General features: G+C 46.1%; 1 protein-coding gene across 1 annotated transcript in view; it reads left to right on the top strand.

Annotated features, from left to right (window-relative positions):
• Window positions 1–20,315, top strand: part of LOC126527461 (uncharacterized) — a 57,542-nt gene that overhangs the window by 34,389 nt on the left and 2,838 nt on the right. The window contains exons 2-4 of the mRNA XM_055068748.1: window positions 14,216–14,463; window positions 17,957–18,102; window positions 20,179–20,314. Coding sequence (XP_054924723.1) covers window positions 14,216–14,463; window positions 17,957–18,102; window positions 20,179–20,314 — 530 coding nt within the window. The remainder of the gene's footprint in view (window positions 1–14,215; window positions 14,464–17,956; window positions 18,103–20,178; window position 20,315) is intronic.

Here is a 20,315-nt window from a genome sequence, read left to right as displayed (position 1 = left end):
TCATCAGCCTATTTTTATGCCCACTGCAGGACGAAGGCTTTTGACAGCGATCTACAAGTACTCCTGTCCAGCGCTAGCTGATTCCTACTTGCGCCTGTAGGTTTAATAATTTCATCAACCCACCTAGTTTCCTGCCGTCTTCGACTGTGCTTCTCTTCCCTTGGTACCCAGTCCGCAACTCTAATGGTCCACCGGTTATCTACCCTACGCATTAGATGGCCTGTCCAGCTCCATTTTATCTCTTGATGTCAACTAGAATAGCCGCTATGCCGGTTTGCTCTCTGATCCACACCGCTCTCTTCCTGTCTCTTAACATTACGCCTAACGTCTTTCGCTCCATCACTCTTTGCGTAGCCCTTAACCTGTTCCCGAGCTTCTTTGGTAACCTCCAAGTTTCTGCCCCATACGTTAGCACCGGTTGAATGTAATGATTGTGCAATTTTCTTTTCAACGGCAGTGATAAATTCCGAGTCATGATTTGGTAACGACTGCTGTATGCACTCCCTACCCATTTGTATTCTTCTATTAATTTGCTTCTCATGAACAGGGTACCTATGAGTAATCGACCTATAGATAAGCATACTCCTGTACAGACTATAGAGGCTTACTGGCTACCCTGAATTCTTGCTTTCTTGTTAGGCTATTGAACATTATGGCTTCAAAACAACTATTTGAGCCGCTTGCCTGATTATATCCTTCTTGGCCCAGCCTGATTTCTTTTTTAAACACAAGGTGCGCCCTCTTCTGATCATGCGTTGCGCATGTGCGAGCTGCGCATTGCCTTGCTTTTCCTTGCATGATTAGAAGCGCTCTCAAGAAAGTGTAAACCTGGTGAAGGCTCTTTTCTGTTTGGCTTTAGGCAATCTATTACAAAGGACAAGAAAACAGTGATTAATGATAACCTAACTTGCGACGTATTACATCGACAAGAAAATGAACATGAAGAGATAGGGAGCATAGGCAGCCAGGCTCATTTATACAGGCCGTTATCGTGGTTAACGAAATAAGGGATTCTGTGTAAATAAGCGCTAATAGTGGTAGGACATATTTTAAGCCTAACCATGGTTATTACGGCAGAGTAATTGCAAAGTGCTAGTTTACGACATGGAGTTTTCTCAACGGGTGGCTTAGGCAAGCTTTATAACACTGCTTTTAAATATGAAAATAATTTTACGCGCGCCAAATATCTTGCTATGTCTTACTGTCAGAACTTACAAATGAAGAAAGGAAAGAAAATCATCTTTAAAAATTTATTTAATTCATTGCATGCACACAATACACAATACTGCTCGGACCCATAGCCTTGCAGGCTAGTTTGGGGTCTAATAACGGTTGCAGTACTTGGGCTGCGTACTGTGGATCTGAAATGCCGTCTTTCTCGAAACGAAGCCCCTTTCAGAACTGCACATTGGTTCATCTCATAACTTCGTGACAAGAAGCTTTACAATTTCCTCCGGTTTCGTTTTGAGCCACAAGTGGTTCACTATAAAGCGGTCCACTTGAATAAAGGATACCAATATGGCCAGTGCATTCAAAGAGAGAAATTTACTTCATACTGACTCATTCCGCGACGACAAAATGCTGTATCGAAAAAAAAAAGAAAGTGCTATGTCATTCAAGCAAATGACGCACGTTGAGAGAAAGATCACAATGTTCTCAAATAAAAAAAAATTCGTTTCAGTCGTTAACTGGGAAAACATTCTCTATATTTTTCATTCTTGTTTGCTCTCTTGTATAAGACGACAGCCGTTCTTTATACCGACCGCACGTGGCTTTATGGAGCCAATGAGAAACTGCGACATTATTTTTGTATTTTATTTCTCCGAGTTTTTTTTTGTTGCCGGCACACTGATTTATTTTTCAAGGATCAAAGAATTACGGCAATAGTGTCTCTCTTTCAAAATCTCGCCCCTTCGAGGGCCCGAATACCACGAATTTCACATTTTGTCCTTTGGCGTCAACATTACCAATTGAAAGTACCGTCCCGTACTAAATTACAGTAGGCCGAAGACAGCAAGTATATTTAGTGTCGCAGCACCGGGTTCAACCATCAATCAGGACAAAGGAAAACTGAGGAATGTTGAAACATCGCACAGTACAGCGCGCATATTCCAAACCATGGTTTAATAAAACTTTGAATGCGTTAAAAACAAAAAGAAACGTTTATACAGTGCAGCCAAACGTGTCAACACGTTAGCTTCATGGAATAAACATAAAGCCTGCGGAAAAGCCTACTGCAGTTCCCTTCGTCGTGCAAAGCATAAATTCTTTTCCGATGACCTTCAGTCAAAGATAAAAAATAATCCTAAGAAATTCTGGAAAACCATATCTCCTTCAAACAGCACTGACACTCCTGCACTGGTGGATAGCACTGGTCTTCCCATACCGCGAGAGCACTGCGCATCTGTATTTAACAACTACTTTCTTTCCACGTTCACAAAGGAAGACCATTCCAATATACCAAAGATGGCAGACTATGATTACCAATATATCACTCCTATTACCGTAACACCCGCTGGAATCGCTAATTTGATGAACAATCTCAAATTATCGACTAGTTCCGGATTTGATGGCATCAATACGAAAATCCTAAAGCATACAGTAGTCCCTTCCAGTACAATCCTTAATCATATATTTCAGCAATCACTGTCAACAGGGGAGCTGCCGAATGATTGGAAAGTCGGCAAAATCATACCCATTTTCAAGTCAGGTGACAAGAGCGATGGGAGTAATTACCGTCCCATATCACTAACTAGCGTTCCCTGCAAGTTACTCGAACACATCATTTTATTTCGAAAGCAATACTGCTCGCACTTTCGGCCCATCGGTGGTCGTGGCGCCTCCTTACACAGCTGCGCGTCACGTGACCGTGTGACGTCACGCCAGACCGAGAGACGGGGCATCGCGGCATCGATGGTGGAGGCGAAGCCTTGCGCGCCGCTGCTGCGGCGCTACCGAGAGAGGGCGCTCGCTGGTGTGACGTCACGCTAGGAGGATAAATGGGGCTACAGCTCGGCTCCTCGCAGTGGTCGGCGCGCTGCCTTGCGCTATGTCGGATGATGTATAGCCATAAGTTTATCAAAGGGCAATCATGTCCACACCATCAGCCGAACCAAGGCGCAGCCAAGGGTATTGCTTTCGCAATCTTCCAGGCTTAACCAAGCTAAGCCTTCAGCCAATTTTTTTACTAATGTCGTTCATCACTTAGAATGTAATAACTTCTTTTTTAAACATCAGCATCGATTTAGAAAAGGCCTTTCATGTGAGACACAACTAATCGAATTCACTACGGATCTTTTTCATAATATGGACGGCAATGCTCAGACTGACTCAATATTCATCGACTTCTCGAAAGCATTTGATCGCGTGGCTCACTGTCGCCTCATTTCTAAACTCTCATGTTTAAACCTTGACGAACTAACAACTTCGTGGATAAGAAACTTTTTGTCTTTTCGAAAGCAGTTCACTTTCATTGACCAGTACTCTTCCCCTTTCAGTAACGTAACATCAGGCGTACCTCAGGGAAGTGTCCTTGGACCCTTACTCTTCCTGATTTTCATCAATGACTTGCCATTTAACATTACATACAGTGTTCGACTATTCGCAGATGACTGCGTTATCTACCGTCAAATCCGCTGCCCCGCTGATCATATTGCTCTTCAACATGACCTTCAATGTGTCACTAACTGTTGTTTGGATTGGCAAATGACCCTAAACACTAACAAATGCAATCTAATGACATTTACTCACAAAAAGTCCTACTCTATTTTCAGTTACTCACTTGGCAATAGTATCGTCGCTCGCACATCTTCATACAAGTACCTTGGAATTATTCTAACACCTAGCCTTTCATGGTCATCCCACATTGAGAAAATAACGGCTAAAGCATCGCGCATTCTCGGATATTTAAAACGCAACCTTCGCAGCGCTCCTTCCCTCACTAGAAAGATAGCCTACCAAACATTAGTGCAACCGCAGCTCGAATTCGCAGCTTCTATATGGTCACCTCATCAGGCATATCTAATCCATCTTCTCGAGTCGATCCAAAACCGTGCTGCACGTTTCATTGCCAGAGATTATAGCCCATTTTCGAGCGTAACTAACATCAAGTTGTCGTTGTCGCTTTCATCTTTGGAATCGCGCAGGAATAAAGCATTACTTTGTCTTCTGCACAAAATCATGCATAATGTACGCCCATCTACTTTACCACTCGTTCGTCCCTCCCGCACATCTAGACGTCTGCATAATCATCTGAGTTTCCAACGCATCTTCGGTCACACCAATCCATTCAACTGCTCAGCTTTGCCACGTGCGATTGCACTGTGGAATGGTCTTCCTGATAACATCACTGACATTAACGACTCATTAACCTTCAAACGAAAAATCACTGCATATTTGGCTAGTACTTAGCTAAATACAAGTATCTGTTTAGTTTTGTTACTTTTAACATCATTGTTATTTATTTATGTAAGCGTTTGTTCTAAGGTTGTTTGCTTTACTGCATACTGAAAAGCTAACCACTGTTCTTTTACCTTCCTTGATTTGATTCTCGTTCTGTTCATATTTATGTTATGTTATATTTATGTTCTGTTCATATTTATGTTTATGTTATTGCTCCACAGTTATCTGTACCGCCCTCCTCACGCAATACTCCTTCGGGAGCCTGTGAGGCATATGAAATATGAAATATGAAATATTAGTTTGTTATCCTTGTTCTGGTCAAGCAATCTTGGAAAGCTAATGTCGTCTGCTGGAGCTATGAAAAAGTTAAACATCTTACAGGCTAGTTGTACTGTTCATTATTTTGCGTGCAACGTTCCCAGAAATAGACTCTTTTCCCCACTCTGTTTGTGCGCAAGTATATGTTTGATCACGCGTGGTTGTGAGTGAGTGAGTGAGTGAATAAACTTTATTGTAGGTCCGGCGAGGACGCGAACTCGTCGCGCACCCGGCTAGTCCCACGTCGGGACCGGCAGGTCTAGCCCACCGGCCCGGTCGCGGGCACGCTGGACGGCCAGGATTTGCTTTTCTAGAGCGGGGCTACGCAAAAGCGAGTCCCACTCCTCCTTGATGAACTTGGGGTATGTCGACCCACACTCCCACAGCATGTGCGCTAGAGTGGAGGTCTGCCCGCAGGAGGGGCAGGCGTCGTCGCGATACACGTCCGGGTAAGCCTCGTGGAGAACGGACAGACACGGATACGTACTGGTCTGCAGAAGCCTAAGCGAAACGGCTTGCGCCCTATTCAACTTGGGGTGAGGGGGTGGAAAGACCCTTCTAGACATGTAGAAGAATTTAATAAGCTCATTGTGAGTAGCGGGAGCGTCCCTGTGGCCGTAGGGAGGAGGGGAGTCGGTGCTTCTTGTAGAGGAAGCGCGGTCGGTGAGGTCACGCGCAGCCTCGTGAGCAGACTTATTGAGGTTCGGGGGAGCACCCTCGACCGACCCTACGTGAGCTGGAAACCAGTGGATTGAATGATGCGTGAGAGCATCTCGACTCGAGCTGCTAAGAAGACGAGCAGCTTGTTTGGCGATGCAACCCTTCTGAAAAGCCCTAACTGCTGTTTTGGAATCGCTATATATCTCGGATCCACGACCGTCTAGCAGGGCGAGGGCGATGGCGGCTTGCTCGGCGACACCGGGGTCTGAAGTGCGAATGGAGGCGCAGTTGGAAATCTTGCCACTGGAGTCGACCACAACGATGGCAAAGGTCTTCCCATCGCTGTACTCCGCGGCGTCGACGAAGCCTGCTCTAATGTCTCGTTGCTTGATCTGTTTGAGGATGGCTGCTGCTCTGGCCTTGCGTCTGCCCTCGTTATGGACGGGATGGACGTTTCGGGGCACAAGGGCCACTTTGAACTTGTCTCGAATGGCCCTGGGGATCGGGGTACTGACCATCGGGAATCCCGCAGGTTGGTAACCCAGCTCTTCGAGGATGTGTCTACCTGCCGCTGTGGTGCTCAAGCGAGTGAGTTGCGCGCGTTCTTGGGCTTCGGCAATCTCCTCGGCAGTGTTATGCACCCCCAGCCTAAGGAGATCCTCGGTATGGGTCCTGATGGGTAGCCTGAGAGCCCTCTTGACCACTTTGCGGATGAGAGCGTTCAGTTTGTCTCGCTCCGCTCTGAGCCAGTTATGCATAGAAATTGTGTACGTAAAGTGACATAGTACGAATGCATTGATAAGCCTGAGGAGATTGTTTTCCTTCATTCCTCGGTGCCTGTTTGCTATTCTGCGAACGAGGCGGAAAGCGTTGTCCGTCTTTGCGATGATCTTGCGGAGAGCCGTTCCGTTCCCGCCGTTGAATTCGACAAACATGCCCAGGACCCGAATAACGTCAACCCTGGGTATCACCCCCCCGTCACAAGTGCGAAGACTGATGCTGCTTTCGGAGACTGGCTTCCAATCTTTGGGTCTGCCTCCCTTCTCTTTTCTGTAAAGCAGAAGCTCCGACTTGGCGGGGGAGCATCGAAGCCCGGTGGGGCGGAGATACTCCTCGATCACGTCTATCGCCTCCTGCATGGATTCTTCGACTCTGCCCTCGCAGCCGCCGGAGCACCATAAGGTGATGTCGTTGGCGTATATGGTGTGCTTGACGCCCTCTACGCGTGCCAACCTCTCGGAAAGACCAATCATACAGATGTTGAACAGGGTGGGTGAGATGACGGCGCCCTGAGGAGTGCCCCGCCCTCCGAGGGGCACATCGTTGGAGCGGAAGTCCCCAATGCGAAGCTTGGCCTTCCTGTTCGTTAGGAAAGAGCTGACGTAGCTATGGAATCTGGAGCCGAGACCCAGATCTGAAATGGTCTTTACGATGAAGCTGTGGAGCACGTTGTCGAAAGCTTTCTCGAGGTCCAGACCGAGCAACGCCTTGACGTCTCTGGAACGGCCATCCACAATCTGATGCTTTATTAGGCGCATTGCATCCTGCGTCGAGAGTCCGGAGCGGAAGCCGATCATGTTGTACGTGTAAACCTCGTTGTCTTCGAGGTACCCGTTGACCCTGTTGAGGACGACGCGCTCCATGACCTTGCCGACGCAGGAGGTTAGAGAAATCGGCCTGAGGTTCTCGATGTTCGGGGCCTTGCCGGGCTTGGGAATGAGCACCGTGCAGGCCATCTTCCATTCTGCAGGAACAACGCCGCTATTCCAGGACTCGTTGATTTTGTCGGTCAGGAAGACGATCGACGTGTCCTCGAGGTTTCTCAACATTCTGTTGGTGACTCCGTCTGGACCCGGCGCAGACTTGCGGTTGAGCGCGAAGATGGCCTGTCTAACCTCGGCAATGGAGAAGTCTTCGTCGAGCTCGGGGCGTGGAGGGCCTCGGTAGTCTGGGAGTTGTGTCACTGGATCTCCGTCGCGACGGACGGGCAAGTACTTCTGTACCAGTTTTGCGACGAGCTCATCGAGCTCATTTTTGTGGTTGTTCCTCCGAAAAAATATTGTAAGAGACTTTATTGCACCTGAAAAAGAAAACACGCAAGAATGAAGAGAAGATTTAACCGGCAGTGATCAAAGCCGTACTGGCATACGATCCAATGTATTACTCAGAGTCAGCCAAGTGGTCCGTTAGGAGTACGGCGTATACAAAGGTAATAAGTACGAGCAATAGAACAACTAACCACTTCTTCATTCGTTATTATTGCTTTTCCGCTGTTGATATCACGCAATCTCCATGTGATGGGTGTTTTTTAACAGTACGTGATTTTCAATATCAAAGCTTCACGGAGGGCAATAAGAGAGGCCGTAATGGGAAGCTACCAATAATGTAAGAAAGCTGGGTTGTTTTGACATGCGCACAAATCAATGATCGTTCTTGCATTCCACTTCTATCTGAATGTCTGCCCCCCATGGCTGGTAATTGAAAACGTGACTTTGCGGTCATAATACCACTGCGGCGGATCAGTGCATCTTTAGGAGCAATTTTCGCTGCCGGTCGCATTATCTTACTGTATTGAACTGTGACTTGACTTGGCTTATACTTCAATGGAGTCGTCTAGTCAGCTTTAACGACATCAAACGGACTTTCGTGAAAACGTAGTGCTTTATATATTTCAGCTGATATTTTACTGCCGCGTGTGAGGCGTGTATCAGCCCCTTATTTCTAACCTGGCCACGACTCGAAGCTCGTATATTCATTCCCGACGTGCGGCTTGGGAAAGCGAGTGACGCACAACGCCATGCCTCGTCTGTAAGTTACTGCACCCTATTTGAAGGCAATGATCAATGACTGCACAACCCGAAGCACCATGCACTCCATATAAGGATACGACAAGCGCCAAACGCACTGAGGGTTATGCAGACCCATACAAGCAGATCTTTTCGGAGGCTTTCTTTTGCTTCGGCGCAAATGATGCCATGTAGGCCTTTTGCGGGAGTGTGATAGCTTTTTGCCTAAAAAGAAGAACGACTCGCAGTCAGCTTTACCCCTGTTGCGATCGAAGCGGTCATGCTTAATGCGCTGAAATTAAAACAGATAACACCTTCAGCGAAATGAACAAAACCATGAAACCGTTAATGGAGTGTGTGTGGGGACTACCGAGTCTTGTGGTTTATCAATAGCCCTCTCAGCCATGCTGCCGGATGGGCTTGTCATCCGGGAGGCCCACCCAACGAAACAAAGTCCATGATCAAGAGAAATTGAGTTTGAGGTCCAGAAGAGCCAACCCCGCAACCGAACGGGACCGAGGCCGAGGAAAGAGAAGAATGCGGAGTTTGCAAGCCTGCAGCTGTGTCACATACTGGCTTTGGCGTAGAGTTAACCGCCATCACCACTAGGGGCCTACGCCGCGTGCGCAATAGAATACGTGAATACAATACGCTGTAATTGTCACACACACACACACACACACACACACACACACACACACACACACACACACACACACACACACACACACACACACACACACACACACACACACACACACACACACACACGCACACACGCACACGCACACGCACACGCACACGCACACACACACACACACACACACACACGACGCGCACGCACACACACACGCACACACATGCACGCACGCACGCACGCACACGCACACACACAGACACGCAAGCACGCACGCACGCACACACACGCACACACGCACACATGATCACGAGCTCAGCAGCGCAACGCCACCGCCACTAAGCTACCCCGGCGGGCTACACAGATGCACTGTTCAATCTGCGAAAAGCATGCGCTGTCGTTGACGTCAGACCAAAATATGGCGGAATGACCCGAGCACAGTAGTTCAACGGGGAAAACAGGCAGGGTGTTTGCAACACTCAGGGAAGCTATGCTCGAGGAGTGAACAAAAATGAATTCGCACAGGCAGACATGACCGTTTCGCTGGTGTCAACTCACTCTTGCTCTCCTTAGAAGGGGAAGCACTAAGTGCTCTAGTCCCGACAGAGGCCGTCTTGAACGATGAGCCTAGAAAAGACGTCTTCGATCTTGCATATCAAATGTACGTTCTCATAGGGAAGGACTTCGATACCCCGATGCGTTGCAGTTGGAAGCCGTTGCCCAGCTACGAATGCGAAGGAGGGTAGAGGGAACTTAAGGGAAGGGAATCCTTTAGAACGGCCTCCTGGATAAATGTATTAGCGGTTGCCAAACCCATGTTCTTGTTCCGCTCCAATTGCGCTTTTGTTTCCGCCCGGCTCCCTCGCGTTGTTATCAGCACTTTTGTTTCTTTTTTTTTTGCTACCCTTAGAGGGCAAAGAATAAAGTACCGAATCGAAATACCGTCTTAGATCGTCCTTTTTTGCATGTTTTGTCGCTTGAATTTCTGTCATCCGTCTATATATATTGCCGTTCCCTTCCTCAAAGAAGGCGCATGCGCCCACAGTAAGTTGTTGTTCTTGTAAATGTTCCACAGCACCACATTGCACAAAGAGTGATGCCTATATACGCTTTAGCAAGAACGTACACTCTTACAAAGTGCAATAAAACACCGTCTCCCTGCTCAGATATATCAGTTCTTGAACTTTGTGATTCAAGAGACTGCTAAGACGTAGAAGTAACAAAATATGGCGCACAATGACACATTGCACGGGACAGTCCTGTGCACTCTGTCTCTGTCTTTTTGTGTGGTGATTTCTGTTTCTTCGTTATGAACCAAGTTGTCCAAGGAAATGTTTTTATTTGCTAAGACGTTTTTTTTTCCAAAGAGTGGAGACCCTCTTTGTCTCGATGTCGCAAACATTGACTGATATTTCGATAGCCCTGCTCGCGTGTGAACATTGGCGCAACATCTGCGATTTTTAAAGAATTAGATAGACTCACTTCACTAGCTTGTGGAGACAGAACTTGATAGAAGTGGGTGGCCCCGGGGAAATGAACAACAGCAATGAAGATATTCATAAAGCGAAAAAACAGCTTGTATCTCTTTTTTACCATTTTTCTTCCGAGAAAATAAATGTCCGAGCAAATTTTTTTGTCAATTTACGACGAGCAAAACAAAAAGAGTGCGTGTTTGTTCGCAAAGTAGCCTTGCAATGGAGTAAGATTGCCAGAAACACGTCTCAGCAAATGAACGCGGATAGAATTGTTTTCGAATGCTTAGTAGTTCAATTTTCCTGCGATAAGTGTCATCGCCTACGCGCCTTTCGGGGTGCCTACCGAAATCACCTTTCTTGCAATTGCATTGTGTAAGTTTCCCGCACTACGCGTGTGTGGGGAACCGAACATGATATATATATATATATATATATATATATATATATATACCGAACATGATGCTGAAGGATCATTTTATATGCAATACGTTAAGTACCTGAGATATCTGTAATAAGATCAAGGAGGTCAAGCCTGCTTACCTCCAGCTTTCTTCTACCGGAGCACATTTCTCGATTCCTCGTTCACTTCCCGCTGTAGGATGTGCTTTTATGCGTGTTCGCGCGAGCTGTATCGAATATCGCCCGCATGTTAGTGATCCTCGAGTACGTTAATAATTTTTGTGACCGCAAGTAACGACTACACGGTGCTAGTTGGGCCAAAATAACGCTACGCCTCCGCCGTCTATGTTTGGTTCACTGGCAACACCGCTGTACTAAAGAAAATGTCTCCTCACGAGTACAGCAACGGCAAAAACAGCAACGAAATCAAATGCTGTAACCATAACAGCGACAGAAATAATAATAAGGACCAAGATGCGCCTGTTGCAACAACAAAGCGTCTGACTGGGGGGAATTTTTTTTGCCACGCAAAAATATTCACCTCATTGAAGAACATCAGCCTACTTTGAACACAACCATGACTGCTGCTGAATTTTAAGCGGAGTGCGAAGCGACTTCTAAATTGTAAGTTGTTTATCAAGCTCTGCGACGTTTCTTACCTAAGCAATGCATTGAGTTCATGGCTAATGTTAGCGAACGGCCTGGTTTCGGAGGTTCGGCAAGCGCCAAGACATTCTGGAGACAAGCCACAGCGCTAGTCAGAGCTAGCTTGGAAAAGGCTCAGTGTGCAGAATAGAATTAGTATAGCTGTAGGAGGAGTTATCTTCAAATCGCCAGGCGCACTACAACCGCGGAATGGCCCACCGACATTCGCAGAATTCTCCCTCTCTTTTCTCCCCACGCGTACACTTACAGTGGGCAAGAAGGCGAGCAAGAAAAGTGGGAAGGTCGTGGAAGTATTGGCACAGAATTGCGCCTCATTAACTAAACAGTGAGAACAGTGCGCGAAGTGCCAGTCCCCTCGTAGGTGCCGCTCCTGTGGGACCTCGCAGTGCCCCGGCGAAAGGAGCCCGCTTCGGCCGTCCTCTTGCCCGGCGGGGGTTTCAATAATGGCGAGTTCGCCTCTTCAGGCGCAGCGCCCCTCCAGCCGTCTCGAGAGAGCGCGAGCCGCTTCGAATAAGCTTGCGACAATATTAAAGCGGAGAAAATGTAACAGTTGCAGGAGCAAGGAGAGAGACTTCCTCTTTGCTTAGTAATGGCCCCGCCTTGTTGATGCGTGCAGTTTCCTTCTTTTTTCCCATTCTGCCTATTCAAGCAAAGCCATATGAGAGACGGTCGGTGAATCATGACGAACACCGATCGCTGCAATGTCGCGTTAAAGCATTCTGCGTAAGTCCGACGATTAAAAAAAAAAAAGATAACCACGTTCTTCTGGCTTGTAGAGACAATGAGCAAATAAAAAAGAAGCCGAAGAAAGCAGGACAGGCGCCAAAAATAGGACAGACAGACAAAAATATAAAAAAGGACTTGACGTTCTGGCCTATGCTTTGTTACCAGCTTTTGTCCAAAATTTGGTCATGCTTTCTTCATGTTTCCTCACGACCACACGATATTTCGTCAGACTGGCGACCTGAAAAGAAAGCTATTGGCTCTTTCCTTCGCCTAGTATCCGATGCGGATTACACGATATAAACGGCATCGTTGAGGGCGTGCGGCAGATATTCTTTCGTCGTCAAATAATAAGGGCGGTGCTCAGAAGTGAAGAAAGAAACCTTATACATCTAAGGGCCTTCGAAATTAATCCCGCTTTACGTCGTGTTGCTACGTTTAATGTTTCTTTCTTGGCTTCACATTTCCCTTTCAGGAGGGCGCAAGTGGAATGAATAGGCCATGCCATTTTTTTTGAACGCTTTTACTCCAGCCTAATCTTTTGGCGATATGAATCTTTTCCTGATATCTCGCTATAAAGCAGCAAAACACGTTCTCATTAGTATTAGTTGCAACAACATCTCTGTGTTCGGACAAAGTTACAGTTCTGGCCTTTGTTGTTCAATAGGTATGCGATTCCAGTGCGTCAAAGAGGTCAGCTTCTACTTATTCTGAAGAATATCGTGACTTTAATCAATATTCTGATTGCTCGCGACTTAGCGCTACGCTGTTCCGCGGTATCTATTTTTCTTGTTTCGTTTGTTTTTTTTCTACTGTGGTGGGCCCGAATTCTTTTTTTTTATTCTGACGGCACGATTAGAAGTCATGGCATGGGCGTTCAATACTTTGCCGCTGAATGAGCTTTCGCGATTATGTTAGCGCCACGACAAACCCGTTGTCCGGATGCATCGAATATCCACATTACTATGCAAATTTGTCCTCATGGACCCATCTTACATGGGGACGTCCCACGTCCAAGAAATGACTCCGACTCACTTAGCCTTTCTACGAAAGCGTCAGCGCCAATCAGCCGAGATTTGTGTTCCCCGAACGCTCAATTAAAGAAACAGAAGACCCACATAATGCAAGCTATTTATTTCGCTGTTGCTCGAAGAGTAGTATCAAAGGCTGCTGATAAGAATAAGAATAAAAAGAACCTAAAATAAAAAAGTTAAAAACAAGACAATCAGTAGTTCCTTGCAAGTTGCGAGCAGGGTTACGCTCGGCACCGCCACACAAGTAATATTTTTTTAACGGAAAAGCCAGTTACCAGAAAGATACATGTTGTGCATTAAGTAAACAGGCTTTATTGCAAAAGAAAAAAAAATACCCGTACCTCATGACGTTTGAAGGGGCAAATTGTCATACACTCGGATGTAGAACTAGGCTACAAATAAAAAAAGAAAGAAAACAAAGGGAGAGAGAGAAGAAAAGAACCGAACCCATACGGGTTTCTTAGAAAGAAAGCCTCGAAATTAAGGAAAGGAATTCGTCCCGGTCAGAAATTCGAAATCGGAACCAATGCTAGCGTTGGTCTCGCGTACAATGATAATTTTTTTCTTTCGTGACATTTCCTCCACATTGCGGGATTCGGCAGAACTGATTTGTCATTATTTGGTGTCCCTGTGCTTAGAGTTGTCGATTAATTCGTCCTCGCTCTGCGATCTGCTGGTTTCGTCGTTAGTTCAGATTGTAGAGCGACCGCCCCGGAAACGATTTGGTCCCGGGTTCGAATGCCAGACCAGGACGAATATTTCCTCAACGGCGAGGTTTCTTCCTGAGAAACGCCTATATATATATATATATATATATATATATATATATATATATATATATATATATATATATATATATATATATATATATATATATATATAAAGAAGCATCAAATCAGCCTAGAGCCATGTACGGAGCAATAGTAATGTGGAATTAGCGCAATGAGCGCGGCAATAGAAACAGATAGCCCAGATTGGTCTTCTCCAGGGGATAATGATATCTCAGCAAATCACACGCTACGCTAATGCTCTCCGGAAGACCTTGTCTTTCTCCGATATGTCAGCCGCTGTTGAAACATCTTTTGATCCATCCATCATGTATTCCACCCCCTTCCGATACCCGAAAATACTATCGCAGGCGTGGCATTGCTGGGCAGCTGCCGATGGCATGACAACACCTGCCGGGCCGCCACCGCGGCGCGATTAGGTCGGGCCACTAACGACACTGACGATGAGCTCAGCGGCGGCAGCAGCTCGTGCCACAACGAGGTGGTGAGCGAGTGCGTGCGCAAGCTGGACCTGCTGTCGCGAAACAAGAGCCTCGCGTTCGCCACCACTGAGGCCGAGCTGAAGCGCATATGCGAGTGAGTATTCCACGACGCACTCTTGTGCCATGAGCCAGTGTTTCAACGTATGGCGCCTCTCCGAGGGCGAACAGGAGGGCAAGAGGCGTAATTGCGAGAGTTTGCGCTAGTCTTGGTGTTGCCACTGATACCGCCAGACGTGTTCTTGGCGAGAGCGCCTTTGGGCGAACAGGAACACTTAGAACGGTTCTAAATCGGGTTCGTCCCGGTGTCTGTAGCAGTACCGAGCCTAGCACGAAGCCTCGCAAGAGTGTATTTGGAGCACTTCCAGGGGTTATTGTTTGCGCCCCGATGAAGCATTTGAAGTAAACCTATCTTCCCACAGAAAAATGCGATTAAAGCTACTCTCAATGAGCTTGTCGCCAGCGACGCCTATAATAATAATAATAATAATAATAATAATAATAATAATAATAATAATAATAATAATAATAATAATAATAATAATAATAATAATAATTTCAACACATATATACAATTAACAGGAAAGGGAAGCGAGAAGCAGGCTGGCAATTGCCACCGCAAGGGGCACAACGCCTGCTTACTTTTCTGAAGGGAGGTGACAGCTACACAGAAATGGAAGATAGGAAGGAGGGGAGGAAGGAGGAAAGGAAGAGCAACAGGACAAATCTAAAGACTAAAGTAGAACACAGTACAGATCACACACAGTAGGACCGGTCACTGAAGGTCACGGTACTACGGAATGTTGAACAGAATAGTTTTTTTAGAAAAGTTAGTTAACTTTAGTAACGTAAGTGGAGCGTGATGAGCCTGATCGCGTTTAGACGCACAACCACTGGGGTACAAACATTCGTCGAGTGTCATACACCACTGGCCAAGGAGATGATAGTCTCTCACTAACGACATGCGCTGCGCACTGAAAGCGGGACACTCCAATATAAGGTGCTGAAGGGTCTCGCAGCAGCCACATGACGTACACGATGGACTGGCCACACGTCCTTGTCTGTATAAACGTTCGTGCACGTTCACGCAGCCAACCCTCAGCTTGAGTAGTTGTGCCCTAGCGTGAAGAGGCAAGCCTCGGCCGCGAAGACGGGGCGGGAACGTCCCATTTGCGACTCCCTGGTCTGGGTGATGCTTGAGTAGGTAGCGACGAATTAGCAGACGAGCGTCATCAAGCTTGCACAAAGTTTCTGGGCAGTCACAGTTGTTTTGAGCGCAAGTTGAAGCGAGTCGATCAGCTTCTTCATTTCCGGCGATTCCTACATGTGAAGGTATCCATCGAGCAACTAAAGATGCACCACGTGATGAAATTTTGCTCGCAGAGTCAGTAATGCTGCGCACAATGAGAAATAACAGGCATTCTCGCATATATTGCGGCAGCTTCGCGCGTAGAATTGGTGCATGCGGACCACAGAGGACGGCAGATTTGTCAATTTGTTCTGGCTTTGTCAGAATTCCATCACGCAGATCAGGAATCTCAGGCCGCAGCTCAAGCGCAGAGCCGTCTTCGGGAAATCTTAGACGGCACCGTGGTTTTGAGCATATGTCACCAGGCACACGAGTTAACACGCGGTGCAGGAGAAAGACTTCTGAAACGTTGTCTCATTCACGAAACTCTGCAGTGAAAGCAAGAGTTGCGCGCTACTAAAGGCGACACGATAGGCCTTTTGAGAACAGTGTGCACTAACACTTGATCGCCGACACGCGAGCCGCAGGGCCCTAGTATTTCTCAGCGCATACTCCGCCCGAGAGATAGGCGAGATAATGATCAAGGCTCCCTGTCATTACTATAACCCTTGGGTAACGATCCTATCTTTGGGTACAACCCTATCTCGGTTAATCATTTGAGGATGGTGCCGATCTCGAACAGCAATAGTGCGCGTAAAGAATTCCATTTTAGTTGGGTGGACATCAGCCATGTCATGTGTCATACGCTAGTTCTCGTCATATTAACTGAAGATAAGTATAACAGTGTGCCTGTATGCACTTGGGAGCAATACCACGTGATAACGCCGAGCATTTATGTCTGCCATTCTGCCTTAGAAAAGTTTGGGTGTTAGCCTTTAGCGGGACATGTTCGGTTGTGCGTGACTGAAGCTGTTTCCTTCACTTAAAGACACTAAAGGGAAGCACTAAATTAGTTCAGAGTTATCAAGTACGGTTTCATAGCTATATTTTCGTTATTTCGAGTTGATAAATGTGGTACTGTAAAAGAAAATGAATGCCACAGTTATATCTTTTTTAAAATTTTCAACTGGAACTTCAGCGTCCGTACGCCACTGTGGCGTAACGGGTTTAGAAATATATCTTCGTACTTGTGAGCCGTGGCTCAGTAAAAGTTCTTGAAGAGAGAGTGAGAGAGAAAATGATAAATGAAAGGTAGGGAGGTTAACCAGGACTGAGCTCGGTTGGCTACCCTACACTGGGGAAAGGGGGACGGGAAGATTAAAAGAAGAAGAGAAAGTCCACTGGGGATATCATTCGGTCACTCAGTTCGAATCACAGACGCTGACTCAATCCGGTAGCTTTCAAATATTGCAGCAGCGCTTTTGTGGCCTTTTGTAGCTGCGATATGCGAGGCCATTGTCACAGGATCTTGTTCAAGGTGAACGGCTTTCTATCTAGCTGATTGAGAGCTGTGCAGAGGTCATGCCTTTCATTTTCAAAAGATGGGCAGTAGCACAGTAGATGTTCTATGGTTTCCTCGACACCGCAGGCATTGCACTCGGCGCTATCAGCCATTCCAATCAAACACGTATATGCATTGGTGAATGCGACGCGCAAGCGTAAGCGGCACAGCATTGTTTCCTCATTTCGCAGAAGCGCTGGTAACAACCGCAGTTGCATAGATGGATCGAGGGAATGCAATGTTGAGTGAATTCAGGTGTGTGCTACTTCTTCAATGTCACACGGTGCGCTAGCTTGCCTAAGTGTTGGGCTGCGTCAGTCCGCGATAAAGGCATAGAAACAAGGGTTGCTCCTTCGTGTGCTTTCCTATAGCGATTCGTCAGGGAGGTCGTTGCCGGAGATACCGCAATGGCCAGGCAGCTAACTTTCTAAGTTAAATTTCTTGCACTTTTAAATTCCACATACATAGACCCAAACAGACGCCATCAATATCCATTACGTCACGGCAAGCTGGTGGGGGAACTTCCCGGCGGCGTCGCCACCATCGTTGATGTCTGGGTAATTTCTTGCTTACCAAGCCTCTCTTATTCCTGGTGAGAGTAGTTGCTGTAGTATTGAAGAAGGTAATACAGTATTTAATAAAGCCATAAAATGATTTTTCTTTTGCGTCCTTTTAAGAAGCACAGTGTTTGTTTTTGGTTGTTAACGATTAATATTACCAGGATGGTGCTTCCTTCAGCTTCCATAATTTGGACAAGTCGTAAATAATTATGACTCGAAATTTAGGCCGCCTCCGTTGTGAAAGTTCTTTTTTTGTCGTGTTTACTTGCATAGAGCTCCACGTGGAATGATCTCTATGAAAGCCTGTAAAATAAACTCTTGCGTTCTGTTGACGCTGCAGCCACCTCACCGACGCCATGGAATGCGTGAACGGGTTCACGCGGCGCTGCTTCAACGAGCGACAGCGCGAGATCTACAGGCGGCTCACCAGCGGAGCGGCTCAACTTATCGAAGATTTCTGTCAAGAAGGGTCCAGGTTTAGGATGAGTGAGTGCGGTTTGCCTTTAGGCTATCGCGAGGCACTTCGTTCGCCTTGTACTGATACTACGCTTTTGCCGAGAGGCATTGGATTAAGAGAAAACTTACATGATGAGAAGGACAGGGCTAAGGATTTTGAGGAAGGCTACTCCAGCTGGAAGGATCACGCGTTAGCATCATGGAAGCTTTGATGGCGATCAACATAAACCATTCGATTTCTTTGCGGAGAGAAAAATATTGCATACTTTCTGCGACAATCCTTATACGTTTTTTACGCTTTACTATAATGCAGTCACCAAGGAAAGAGGGTGGAGGACTCACGCAGGCTGCCGCAGGGTTGTTCTTTATAGAGGTCGTGACGTCAGCAACGAAACGAAGTACACCTTCTGAACATCCTATGCTTTGTCACTGAGTCATATTCTTTGTGTGCATACTGTGTGCTGTTTATGAAGTGTTAACTAAAGGAAATTCTGGAATTGTTATTGACGCTGGATAAACCTTATATCTTAGCTAGTAGCACACAGTTGCAAGAAAGTTCTCACCATATAATGCACGTAGAGCTCGTAAAGATTAATTTCCTGCCGCCGTGGCTCTGTAATTATGACTCTCTTAGGCCGGCTACTGAGGTCGCAGGTTGAATTGCTTTTCGTGGTAGTTGCATTTCAGTGAAGGCGGAATGCAAAAAAGCTTGCGTGCTGTGCTTTTGGCTGAAGTTGAAAACCCTTAGTTTGTCGAAATTATTTATGATTATTTATTTGATTATTTGATGTACCCTCAGGGTCGATGGAAGTATTACAGTGGGGAGTGGGAAACAATAAATACAAGGCAAAGCATATATAAAAGCAGAGTGTGAAACATAACGAATCAATCATGATTAACATCGTTATTATAAATATAGCAGGTACAAAAATGGGTTCTATCTATACAATATTGTGTATAACGAATGCAGAATAAAAGATAACGAAATGAAACAAGATTAACATGGTTAATATATAACTATGAGGTAAAAAAATTGGTTCTATTTATACAATATTAACTGGGACATTCTTAAAAAGCTTATTGTTTATAATTGTAGCAGCATTCTAGTGAAAGTGACTCCACTCGTCAGACATGCGTGGAAGAAATGAAAGCGAAAAAGGAATTAGTCTTGAAAGAAGGTATGCCGACCTCGTTAGCATGAGTTAATCTTCGAGATATGCGATGCGGTGAGTGAAGAAGTGCATAGTGTAATTCAGGGGGATGAAAGATTTTATGAAAACATAGAGAAGAAGTTGTCTGTGACGTGATGTGAGAAAAGGTGGTCCGAAGCATCCTACTACGGCTTCTTTCGTTGCCCATGATTTGCATCGGGCGTTATGTCGCACATTAAAAGCAAATGGTGCCGTCTTGCTTTGCTCACAACACATTTGCACTGTTTACACCCCTATTTTTCATTGGTCGCACAAAAAGCTATATACGTAGAGCTTTACTTCAGGTATAGTAAACCATGTTCAGCTAGGACATGTGGCATGTTAATCACCATGAATCATAACATGCTCGATCTGTCGCAAAAGGCCAGCTTGTCCGCAGTCACACCAAACGTATAACGGTATGGTGGAGCCATGCTTTCCGGCAGTGTGTGACGACATCGAGGCTTTGATAGGCACTTAAATACAGCGTCCAGTCCAATTCACGAATACATGGGCTCGAAATTCTTGCGACTTGTAGAACATAATGACATACGCCACAAACTAACAATAAGCAACTTGAAAAAGCTGTGGAAAGTTAGTGAGAATTTTACCATTGGCGCGTTTAGCAATACAGACGCTAGCCATACATTATAAAAATACAATCAAATAAAGTAACTTTTCTCTCAAACTTACGGTTCCATAGAAAAATCACCACGTGTTTACCATAAAAGCTGACGGTAAATAATTGTACCAGACAGCTAAAAAGGCTTTTTAGCCGGAAAAATAAACAATTTTGCATTTACTAGCCTCCGTTCAATCACTATGGCCTCAACCGTTGCTCTAAACACACACACGGGCCGTATAGCCAAGGTGGTTGCGAAGCGAATGGCACTTTTGATTTTGACTCCTGGTGCAGCGTACCTGAAGCATTCCAAGTGCTACAAGCAGCTACAGGACGACTACAATTACTGCGCCGCGGTCTACATGGCACAGCGAGCCGAGCTTCAAGGGCAGACGCTAAGCACACAAGAGAAGATACGACTTTCTTGCTGG

The sequence above is a fragment of the Dermacentor andersoni genome, chromosome 9, assembly GCF_023375885.2.
Source record: "Dermacentor andersoni chromosome 9, qqDerAnde1_hic_scaffold, whole genome shotgun sequence".
NCBI lineage: Eukaryota > Metazoa > Arthropoda > Arachnida > Ixodida > Ixodidae > Dermacentor > Dermacentor andersoni.
Note: the sequence above shows the minus strand (reverse complement) of the source record. Positions and strands in the feature narration are given on the sequence as shown.